Source organism: Mastigoproctus giganteus, chromosome 7 (genome assembly GCF_048544385.1).
Source record: "Mastigoproctus giganteus isolate SK-2022 chromosome 7, ASM4854438v1, whole genome shotgun sequence".
In the NCBI taxonomy this organism is placed as follows: Eukaryota; Metazoa; Arthropoda; class Arachnida; order Uropygi; family Thelyphonidae; genus Mastigoproctus; species Mastigoproctus giganteus.
In genome coordinates, this window is record NC_143581.1 from 136658768 (window position 1) to 136671770 (window position 13003).

The 13003-nt window shown below is 38.5% G+C and overlaps 1 protein-coding gene across 3 annotated transcripts in view; it reads left to right on the forward strand.

The window, feature by feature from the left end:
* Positions 1-13003, forward strand: part of LOC150083218 (uncharacterized) — a 637655-nt gene that overhangs the window by 116082 nt on the left and 508570 nt on the right. For all 3 annotated transcript variants that reach the window (XM_090377919.1, XM_090377920.1, XM_090377921.1), the window contains exon 5: positions 3463-3538. In XM_090377919.1, the coding sequence (XP_090234045.1) occupies positions 3463-3538 (76 nt within the window). The remainder of the gene's footprint in view (positions 1-3462; positions 3539-13003) is intronic.

The window sequence follows — 13003 nt, forward strand, 5'->3', positions numbered from 1 at the left end:
CATCCATTTCTTTTGTGACTGCATCATAGTATCCAATCAAATTGGTTAGGAAGACTTCCCCTTAACAAAACCATGCTGTGTCCGAGCTTTAACTGAAGTCTTATCTAGATGATCCTGCAGTTCTTCTTTAACCAGTGCCTCCATTAATTTTCCTGGAACAGAAGTTAAACTCACAGGTCTATAATTACTTGTGTCAGCCTTAGATCCTCCTTTGTGAATTGGGGTCACATTTGCACATCTCCAGTCCATGGGTACCTCCCCTGAGTCCAAGGAAGCTCTCATAATTATGGCTAAGGGTTTGCTTACTTCCTTTGCTGCCTCCTTTTATATAACTGGATAGATCCCATCCACCCAAGGTGCCTTTCTTGTGTTTATCTTCAACAATTTCTCCTCCACTTTACTCTCAGTTATTACAAGATTATCTAGCTTACTGCCAGAGTTGAATACACCTTTGGCATTCCCCTCGCTGAATAACTCCTCATGCGTGAATGTCGATGAAAAATATTCATTTAGTTTGTTAGCTACCTGAGCAGGATCATCAACAGTTGACCTGTCGATACCAAGTGGACCAATCTGATTCATCCCTTTCCTTCTAGAGTTTAACATAGTTAAAGAACTCTTTTCTGTTTTTCTTTGCGTCCTTTGCCAAGAATTTCTCATCTGCCTTTGCCTGCCTAATCTTCTTTGTGACTTGGTTACAGACTAGCTTATATCTATCATAGGCTTCCATGTCACCCATTAATTTATATGTATCCCGTGCATTTTTCTTCTCTGCTATATGTCTCATTTGTTCATCTGACATCCATTTAGGCCTAAACTTTGAACAATATTTCTTATTTGGTATGTAAAGCCTAGTAGCTTCGAAGATAAGTTCTTTAAATGCTTCCCATTTTGATTTTGCTGTTGGTAACACCATCAGTTGGTCCCACTGTATAGAATTTAAATACTGTCTAAGACCATCATAGTTGCCTTTACGAAAGCAAAGACCCTTCCCTTTACCCCTGATGTTAGTTACCTCTTTGAATAAATTCCACTTCAGCACAATGTGATCACTGCCACCTTAGTGGTTCCCTTATTTGCAGATTCTTAATGCATGAAGAATCACTACTGATAATCAGATCAAGAGTATTACTCCCTCTAGTTGCCTTCCAAACATGCTGATGTAGAAAACAATCATCCAATAAATCCACAAAAGCCTTCCTAGTGTGTGAGTGACCAACCCACAAATTCCAGTCAATATCTGGGAAATTAAAATCCCCCCATTATAAGATTCTCTGATTTACTGGCCCACTCTATTTCCCTGTACAGTTTCTTATTATACTATTTTTATTCTTCTTCTTCTTATTATTATTATAATTCTTCTTATTATACTCATCAGAGTCATTAGGCCTATAGCACACTCCTACTCTCAATCTTGATCTCCCAATGCTTATGTCACACCAAACTAACTCGACACTGCACTGTCCAGCAATGTCGACTGGCTTTACTTGCTTGGATTTTGTGTTTCTTAACTAATAGCACAACCCCTCCTCCCTTCCTCTCCTGTCTATCCTTTCTGTACACATTGTACTCCCCAAATTCCAGTTCAGCATTCCTTATATCTGTGTGACACCACATCTCTGATATCCCAACAATATCTGCCTTTGGTATTTTGAGCATTACCTCAAATTCATCAAATTTATTTACCAAACGACAGCACTGCTGTACATGCAAGTATACATGCACCTGTTCCTATTCTTAGCTACCCTAACACAACCCATTACTTGTACTGCAATGACTCCCAGCAGTCTGTGAAATATCCTGCATCTTGTTTTCAAGGCTGCTGCTCATTCCAATCGTAGCAGTGCAAGAATCACTTTCGCCGCTGTTAATCTATTAGTTCTTGTATCCCCCCAAGCTAGCAGTTTTCTGACCCATCTAACCCTGCCTCGATAGCATCAGCAAATATTCTTGCACTCTCTCTATTTAAGTGTATCCCATCCCTCTAGAAGCAGTCTCTCCTGTTAACAAGTACAGACCAGGCTGAAAAAAATTCTACCCCTTGAGCCTTGCACAGTCTTTCTAGGGCCGAATTGATCGACAAGGCTCTCATCATATACTCCCTCCTATCGTGTCTAGGCAGAATTGCAGACACTTTCAAATTGAACCATAATTTACGGCTTTCTTTCAACAGTGAAAGAAAGTAATTCTGTACTTGTTAAGTAATTCTGCCGGTCTCCTACTCTTAATATCATTAGTGCCAACGTGTACAACTATATCACCTTTTGTGCCCTTAAAAGATGATATCCGCTCTTCAACGTCATCAACCTTTGCCCCTGGCAGACATACCCTGGTCCTGTTCTACCTATCCTTTTTACAAAGCGTTCCCTGTTTCCCTGACAATAGAGTCACCAACAACTACTAGTTCCTGTGGGACCAGTGCATTCTGTCTTGGGGGTTGCCGCTGTGTTGTGTGATGACCAAGTGCAAGCTCTGGCGTTGATGTGGGCAGCTGAGAGCTTGATGGGCCCACAATTTAGATCGTTCCAGGGCATCCACCCTGTCCTTCAAGCCCTCATATAGGCCCATAACAACTCCGAATTGTTGTCTGATTTCCTTACACTCCTTACATCGCACACACACACACAAAGACATCCCCCATGGCAATATCATGTCCTGTACCCGATTGCTCCACAATCATGCAAGCAGTGCATTTTAAAAGGCTGTGATTCAGAGGGCAACTGCTCCCCTCAGTTCTGCCTTGAGCCACAACACTCCCATTAGCTTGAGCCTTTTGCTTTGCTGCTCTGGTCTGAGCCATGATTTCGATTTAATTTCAATAAAATCTCAATTTCAGTACAAAATTATAACCCTAAACTTGTATCCCAATACAGTTATAACGCTATATATATTTTCCTCAATTCTTTTTGAAATCCAGTTTGGTAACTGTGCATGTGCTGTCAGTGATTTCTATAAGATTTATTATTTAGTTAACTTTCATTCTTACATAAAAAAAAAAAAAAGAGTCCTGTCTGCAAATCATGATAGAAATTGGATTACAGTATATAAATGTGTTAATTTATGATTTCATGGATTTTTCTGCGATTCTTGGTAGCTGTATTCTGAAAAATTTGCTGATTAATTGAAGACCTTTCTGGAAATAAAATATTTTCCTTTTTGCTTGATTTGTAACAATGAGAAGTAGTGTACTTTGATTTGAACGGCTTTTGTTTCATCTTCGATTCAGTGCTGTTTTAAAGGGCTTGCACAGTGAAGAGTTTCTCTCTCTCTCTCTCGCATTGTAGTAGATTATTCCTAGCAAGGGATCTTGTTTGTAATCTTTTTTAATGAGGATTTCAGATCTAAACATAATTGTGATGATGTGTAAAAAAAATAAAGTTTCAGTTTACATTTCTCATCCAAACTTTTTTGCCACTGTTATAATGAAATTTTTAGAATAACACAAATATACTTTTTATTCAGACAGGTGATATCCTAAGGAATAAGATTCGGCAACGGCCAGACAGACAGGAATTAATTCGGCAACATATTTTAGAAGGTTTGTATTGTTTGTTCTCTCCTAACAGATATTTGTCATCAGATTAAAGACCTGCAGTAACAGTATAAGAATAATATAAACTTTTGTTGATCTTTTGATGCTCTTAATGGTCATCTTTAAATAAAGTTTATTTACTATAAGTCATAAATTTGAGCAGAAGTTTTTCATTTTTTTTTTCTCCACAGGACATTAATCAAATGAATTAAAGGATATTCATTTATTTGTTTCACTATATAGGGCAGAGTTCTAATACAGTTAAATATATTAGAATGCAAACAAAGTAAATATGAAATATGTGACATTATTCCATTATACATTAGGAGAGTGAATAAATAGTTTCGTAACGTTTAAGATTATTACTATATTTAATACCATTGAAAATTGATCTCTTATACCATGTGAAATTAATAATATAGTTTATTAAGCTATTTGCCTAAACTACTAAACACTAAGGTGACGTTTCTGGTATCTCACCAATACCCATCAGCAGACCGTTTTGTTGGAGGAACAAAAAATAGGAAGGGTTACAAATTCGAATATGTTACAAATATATTCAAATTAACTGCTCCCTTGCATACAGGCAAGGGAGCAGTTCATTTATGCACATCAGGTTTCTGGGAGCATTAGCAAGAGGAGTCTGTCAGCAGGTAAGAATTTAATCTCTTTGTATTTACCTAAGATTTACTTAATTTAATGTCTGATTTCTATTTTAACAATAATTAAAACAGAATTGTTTATTAGCAAATTGTAATGGTAATCAAAATATTGGTAATTGTAATCATAATATTTGTAATATACAGGCAACCCCCATATACAAGATTTCGCTCTAAGACAATTGATAAATTGCGACAGTCCTCGCACAACACGATACTTATGTAACACCATTTCGCTCTAACACAGTTAGAGAATTGTGGCCAACCTTGCATAACACATTATTTTTGAGCTTTTGTGTGGAGAAAACCCTGCTATTATGTTGGATGTAATTTTTCAACATTTCCATTATTTTTTGTGAATCCTTGCTGTTGACTTGCTAGGCATTATGCAAAAAAAATTATTGGAAAATCCCTGTATTTTATTTTGTTGGGAAATCCCCATGTTAGGTTCCTTACTATTGAACTTGGGAAAAAAATCTAGATTTCGAAGTTTTATTACTATTGGATAATACGCCAGGCCATCCAAATGTTGAATTAATGTTCCTACCACCTAATACAACTTCTTTAAAACTCATTACATCAGAAAATTGTTACAGAAGATTTTTGGAAAAAATTGATTCTGAATCTGTTGAAGTGATGGAAACATTTTTCAGTTGTGGACTGTATCGGAGTCATAGCTTTATTGCTCAAAGAAGTAAACCCGTCAACATTAAATGAATGTGGGAAAATGTATGGCCAGAGTCAGTTCATTCAGGAAATATGGCTGAACTAGCAGAAAATGGAATCAGTGCAAGAGTAGAACTTTCTAGGTCAGTAGAAGGGGATGGTTTTGATGATATGACTACTGAAGTCCTTGTGTGTAGCACAGTAGTAGAATTGCTGTCCTCCCTACACTGTGTGGAAAAGACCCGAGTTCGAATCCTGTTGTTGATGGGAAGAATTTTTATGGGTCTTTTTCACAATGTGGCCTGAGTTAGTTGGTCTCAGGCGAAGGTAGCATGGTTTTTCTCCCGGAAACTCTGGGTTTTTGTACAGCGAAATAGAAAATTGATCTCAGAACACATGCAATTTATAGACAATATACACAGAACAACATGGCCTTAGTCGCTGATGCTTCTGAAAAAAAAAAATAAGATATGATTACTGAAGATGTTCAAAAACTACTGGTTGAAAAAGAGACTGGCGAAGCAGATTTGGTGGAAATGGCATCGGAAGTAAACCAAATTCAGAGGATGATATTGCAGATGAAAATTTTCATCTTCCAAATTTTACACTAAAAAGCATAATGTTAGCTGAGTAATTAGAATCTTATTTTTTGAATGCAGGTTCTTCGACTGAAAGGAGTCCAAAGTTCAAAAGGGAGCTTCAAAAATGCTTAGTTCCATACCATGCAATTTACAAAGATCTAGCAAGCAAAAGCAAACAAATTCGGATTATTGATTTTTTAAAGAGAGCAGAAGATATATGAAATCTAGAATGGTGTATTTTTGTTAGTTTTGTTAACAAAATAGTGTATTTCTTTTAGCTTTTGGAACATAAGCCCCCACCCCCTTTTTGTACTGGTTCTTAGTCCCATATAACACAGTTTCGCACTACATGAGATTTTATAGGAACTTAACTACTGTGTTATATGAGGGTTATGTGTATTCAAATTTGTAACTCTTTCTATATTTTGTTCCCTCAATAGCATGGTCTGATGATGGGTATTTGTAAGATACCTGAAATATCACCTTAATGTATAGTAGTTTAAGCAAATAGCGTAATAAACTATTATTAATTTCATGTGGTATAAGAGTAGTATTAAGTATAGTAATAATGTTAATGGGAAAACAACCACATAACGTCCTTTCCTAACTATATTTCATGTTTGTGAACTTACTACTTGATGAAGAAAATACCTATGCATGCAAAGAGTGTAAACACTGGACTTGCTTTTTAGTCATACTGCTATTCTAACAATTCATAGCAAGACAATCACAATTCTAGATATGACATTAGAACACTAGCTAGTTCTCCTTCAGATTAGGACACTTAGTAGAAATTACAAACAAAGAACAAGCAGGGTATTCAGTAAACAGCATGCAAATAAACTGTACATGTACTTACAATGCATGTTAACCCTCTCCAACATTGCCGCCATCTCAAAGCACATGTAGGTATTATTATTTGTAGGTGGTACCACAGGTCAGTGTCATATTTACTTCACTAAATTGTAATGAGATATACGTGTTATGGGTAAAAAGCCTATATGCACAAAAGCCTGTATATGTTGAAATATTGACATGATGGAAAATTTGAAGAATTATTTTTGAAAGATAGACATAAAAATTGATTGCAAAGTCACTGATATATTAATGGAGGAAAAAATCATGCTGACCAGTGTAATCTTATTATTGGAGGATTTTATCTTGTGTATTTGGATTAGGGTAGCCTTACCTGAGAAATGGTTGCCCTTCTATCATTTCTGGTAATAGTAATACTCCTAAATTTATTTTTTTTTTATATGGAATACTTTCATGGAATTTTTTTTTTTTTTTTTTTTTTTGTCAGCTACATTGAAGATTTTGGGTGCAACACTGTTGGTGTTGCAATTTCTCGTTTGCAACACCTGGGGCATTCAACAGAGTAACATAGCTCATAGATATCGTGAATATGCTGCCCCTCAGACAGATTCTGGACAACCATTGAGGGGATTGCAGAACCAGTTAAATGATTTGTGCTATAAAAATCAAATTGCATAATAAATACCAGAAGAGTGTGGAAGGGTAAGCAGTTCACCCAGATTGGTTAAATGGCTTTGTTCTGGTGATATCCTTGTTGAGACCAAAACTGATAGTCATTCAGAACAGCTCTTCTGAGCAACTTCTGTTGGGGGAACACTGATTGTAGTAACACCCCACAAGACAAAAGGTTTCCTAGAAATGTTCAATTGAGACTGATACAGAAATGACTGTATTGCCAAAAGAGTCATTTATGCTCATTGCCCGCTATTTACTGAGCTCAGAACTCATGCTGAGGTGTAATCTTGGAATGGGATCTGCTCAAAGTGTCTGAGGATGAAATCTGTTTAGAATTAAAAAGCCAAGGAATGACAGCTGAAAAGTGAATGTTTGTATGTAGGAATGGAATCTAGTCTTGACTAGAAACCACATCCTTACTTTTAATACATCAATATCAAGTATCAGAAATACGGATATTCACAAATGGCATGCCATGGTGTCCATGCATGTGCTCTGTGGTGCAAAGGACCATGAAATTAGCATTAGCATTAGTAGAGGCATATGATGCAAGAAAGCAAGCTTATTCAGCATCAGCCAATAAAAAAAAAAAAAAAAAAAAAAAAAAAACCACTACTCCCATTTCACCCCTCAATTCGTTCGAAATACCTGCCCAGCTGAGCCTTAAATTTGTTTAGGCTATCAACTTCAACAACAAGCGATGGAAGTCTATTCCACAAACCAACTGCCCGCTGGCTAAAGGCGAATTTCCGCACATCTATCCGACATCCGTCCTTCCTCAATTTGAATTTATGCCCTCTCAGGTGATTATTCTGAGCAAGAGGAAGAATCCCATCGGCATTGAGCATGCTCAAGCCATTCAAAGCCTTGTACACCTCTATCAGATCACCTCGGCGATGCCTAGTCTCCAGGCACTGTAATTTGCAAAACTTAAGCCTTTCTTCGTAAGAGCAACCCTTTGTTCCATTCACTAATCTTGTTGCCCTTCTCTGTACTCGTTCCAGCAGCTCTACATCCTTCTTGAAATGAGGCCTCCAGACCTGTATACAGTACTCAAGGTGTGGCCTGACCAATGCCTTATACAAGGGAATAATCACATCCCTGTCCCTGCTAGAAAAATTCCTGTATATCATTGACAAGACACCATGAGCTACTCTTGCAGCTCGTCTGCACTGCTCAGAGAACTTCATATCTGCCTGCACAATTACCCCCAGGTCCTTTTCATTCTCTACCACTGTCAGCGTAGTACCACAGAGTTGATACGTTGATCTGGGGTTACTGTTTCCCATATGTAGTACTTTACATTTGTCAATGTTAAACTTCATTTGCCACCTCTCAGCCCATCTGCTCAACCTTTCCAGATCCTGTTGCAGCAGCATAGTATCAGTAGTGTCCTTAACAACCCTGCCAACCTTTGTATCGTCTGCAAACTTGGACATTAAGCCTGATACACCATCATCAATATCATTTATAAATACAGAAAACAACAATGGACCCAACACTGAACCCTGAGGAACTCCACTAATAACATTAGTCCACGTTGAGCAGTGTCCATTGATTACCACTCTCTGTCTTCTGCCACTCAACCATCCCTTTATCCATAGCAGCAATTTGCCTCGAATGCCACACTTCTCCAATTTGTGCAGCAGTCTTCCATGCGCAACAGTATCAAAAGCCTTTCTAAGATCCAAATATATAATATCAAAGTTATTCCCTGCATCCAGTTCTTTTGTGACTACATCATAGTATCCAATCAAATTGGTCAGACAAGACCTGCCCTTAACAAACCCATGCTGTGTCTGAGCTATAACTGAATTCTTGTCCAGATGATCCTGCAGTGCTTCTTTAACCAGTGCCTCCATTAATTTTCCTGGAACCGAAGTTAAACTAACAGGTCTATAATTACTTGTGTCAGCCTTTGATCCTCCTTTGTGAATTGGGGTTACATTTGCACATCTCCAGTCCATGGGTACCTCCCCTGAGTCCAAAGAAGCTCTCATAATTATGGCTAGGGGTTTGCTTACTTCCTTTGCTGCCTCCTTTAATATAACTGGATAGATCCCATCCACCCCGGGTGCCTTTTTTATGTTTATCCTCAACAATTTCTCCTCCACTTTCCTCTCAGTTATTAGAAAATCATCTAGCTCACTGCCAATGTTTACTTCACCTACGACATTCCCCTTCCTGAATAATTCCTCATGTGTGAATGTAGATGCAAAATACTCGTTTAGATTGTTAGCCACCTGAGCTGGATCCTCAACTGTTGAACCAGCAACATCCAGTGGACCAATCTGATTCATCCCTTTCCTTCTTGAGTTTAAATAGGTAAAGAACTCTTTTCTGTTTTTCTTTGCATCCTTTGCCAAGGATTTCTCATAATCTGCCTTTGCCTGCCTAATCTCCTTTGTGACTTGGTTACAGACCAACTTATATCTATCATAGGCTTCCACGTCACCCATTAATTTGTATGTATCCCATGCATTTTTCTTCTCTGCCATATGTCTCATTAGTTCATCTGACAACCATTTAGGCCTGAACCTTGAACAATATTTCTTGGTTGGTATGTAAAGCCTGGTAGCTTCCAAGATTAGTTCCTTGAATGCTTCCCATTTTGAATTTGCTGTTGGTAACATCTTCAGTTGGTCCCACTGTATAGAATTTAAATACTGTCTCAGACCATCATAGTCGCCTTTACGAAAGCAAAAACCCTTCCCTTTACCTCTGATGGTAGTTACCTCCTTGAGTAAATCCCACTTCAGCACACTGTGATCACTGCCACCCAGTGGTTCATTTATCTGCAGATTCCTAATGCATGAAGAATCACTACTGATAATCAGATCAAGAGTATTACTCCCTCTAGTTGCCTCCCGAACATGCTGGTGTAGAAAACAATCATCCAATAAATCCACAAAAGCCTTGCTAGTGTGTGAGTGACCAACCCACAAATTCCAGTCAATATCTGGGAAATTAAAATCCCCCATTATAAGACTCTCTGATTTACTGGCCCATTCTATTTCCCTGTACAGTATCTTATTATACTCATCAGAGTCATTAGGCCTATAGCACACTCCTACTCTCAATTTTGATTTACCTATGCTTATGTCACACCAAACTGACTCAACACTGCACTGTCCAGCGATGTCAACTGGCTTCACTTCCTTGGATTTTATGTGTTTTTTAACTAATAGCATAACCCCTCCTCCCTTCCTATCCTGTCTATCCTTTCTGTAGACGTTGTACTCCCCAAATTCCAGTTCTGCATTCCTTATATCTGTGTGACACCACGTCTCTGATATCCCAACAATATCTGCCTTTGATGTTTTGAGTAATACCTCAAATTCATTAAATTTATTTACTAAACTCCTAGCATTAGTGTACACGCAAGTATACATGCACCTGTTCCTATTCTTAGCTACCCTAACACAACCCATGTGTTTACTTGTACCGCAATGACTTCCAGCAGTCTCTGAAATATCCTGCATCTTGTTTTTCAGGCTTCTGCTCATTCCAATAGAAGCAGTGCAAGAATCTCTTTCACCTCTGCCAGTGGCTACTGTTAATCCATTAGTCTTTGTCTCCCCCCAAGCTAGCAGTTTTCCGACCCACCTAACACTGCCTCGATAGCATCAGCAAATATTCTTGCACCCTTTCTATTTAAGTGTATCCCATCCCTGTAGAAGCAATCTCTCCTGTTAACAAGTACAGTCCAGGCTGAAAAAAATTCTACCCCTTCAGCCTTGCACAATCTTTCCAGGGCCGAATTGATCGACAAGGCTCTCATCATATACTCCCTCCTATCGTGTCTGGGCAGAATTGCAGACACTTTCAAATTCAACCCTACTTCACGGCTTTTTTTCAACAGTGACCTGTACTTGTTAAGTAATTCCGCTGGTCTCCTACTCTTAATATCATTAGTGCCAACGTGTACAACTATATCACCTTTTGTGCCCTTAAAAGATGATATCTGCTCTACAACGTCATCAACCTTTGCCCCTGGCAGACATACCCTGGTCCTGTTCCACCTATCCTTTTTACAAAGCATGTTCCCCGTTTCCCTGACAATTGAGTCACCAACAACTACTAGTTCCTGTTGGACCAGCGCATTCTCTTGGGGGCTGCCTCTGTGTTGCAAGATCACCAAGTCCAAGCTCTGGTGTTGATGTGGGCAGCTGAGAGCTTGATGGGCCCCTCAATTTATTTCCTTCGAGGGCATCCACCCTGTCAAGGAATGACAGCTGAAAAGTGAATGTTTGTATGTAGGAATGGAATCTAGTCTTGACTAGAAACCACATCCTTACTTTTAATACATCAATATCAAGTATCAGAAATACGGATATTCACAAATGGCATGCCATGGTGTCCATGCATGTGCTCTGTGGTGCAAAGGACCATGAAATTACATCATGTAAAGCTACAAAATCCACTTGCATTAACTCTCAAGGGGAGTACCTTGCATGCTCTCAAGCATGCCAGAGAAATACAATGACTAAACATGCCAGAGCTGAACATTTCATACCAGGAGGCCAGAAAAGCAGTTAAATCAGTAAATAGCAATTAGGCAACATATGCCAAAAAGGTTGCCAAGAAATTTTCAATTGGGATTTATATGGAAATGACTATATCACCCAAAGAGACATTTATGTCCATTGCCCGCTATCTACTGAGCTCAGAGAAACTAACACAGAAAACTCAGTCAACTGCCACTCCAATATCAATACTTCCTTCTGCTCCAGCATTACCAACATGAGCACTAAAGTAACTACAGAAAACTGTAACACCAATGCCTGTGCAAAAAAAAAATGATGTCAAAACTTAAGATATGCCTGACGAAGCATTCTTGGAACTCTTTGCAGAAATGAACACAAGGCAACATTCATACTTCCCCAAAAAAGATAAATTCAAGCCTAAGAAAAGTAAGCCCTCAGCACTTTGGAAGCTGATCCACTAAGCCCAAATAATGGCTAAACTCCTACAGGAATTGTTTTGGATTCCAGTGAAATCAAGGCACTACTACAAAAGCACAAAGCAGTGTGCTTTTGCTTACAGGAAACTTATCTAAAGACAAATGACAACCCCACCCATTTTCATAACCTTACTATTATTCTCAAGAATAGAATTGCAGATGACCCTGCTCACGGAGTAGGTGTTATTCTCGTGGCCAAACCAGACCCCATTTCAAAATTTGGTACTTACAGTCAGCATAGAAGCTGTTGCAGTTCATCTTATAGTGGGGTTTTTATTAACAGTCTGCTTTATTTATTTGCTACTTTGAAATGCCCTAGAAAGATTGATCGGCAAAGGTAAAGAAAGCCTGCACGAGAAGCATGCAAAAGTTGGATGAAATTTACCAGTAAAAGTACTTTGCTGTAACGCCATTTGTATTGTTTCTCACTCAGTAAACATACAGTGGGTGTTATCGGTCAGGATTAGAAATTGAATCCCATGGAAGATTGAAACCCTCCCGAAGTGGAGGGGGTAACCTGACCTTTTTTCTCTAGAATCACTGTTGGACTAGTGGATAAATTGTTTATTAAGAAAAAAAAAAAGGCAAATGAAGCCCACACAAGGAGCACGGTAAACTTCCAAAAGGTTTACCAGTGAAACTACATTACAAAATTTTTTGCGACGCCAGAACTTCCAATATGACTCTGTTCGTGATTCAGTTAGTTAATTCAGTTAGTGATTCTAAATAAAAAAAAGTTTAGGTTACCTCCGCTCCATTTTGGGAGGGTTTCAAGCTCCTGTGGGATTCAACTTCTACTCCAGACCGATAACACCCACCATCTGTTTACCGAGCTAGCACGGTAAATAGATGGTGTTACAGCAAAGTACTTTTACTGGTAAATTTCATTGAACTTTTGCGTGCTTCTCATGCAGGCTTTCTTTACCTTAGCCGACTGATCTTGTCATGCAGTTGCCCTTGTCCTTTCTTTCTTACTTCTTTGCGATTTTAATGGACATTAAATGGACATACTGTGGGGGGGGGTAGTGCTAACATCAATGGAAGGTGAAGAGTGATAGGGCATATGCTCACTGACAATGACCTCTTCCTCCTAAATGTGGGAACAAATACC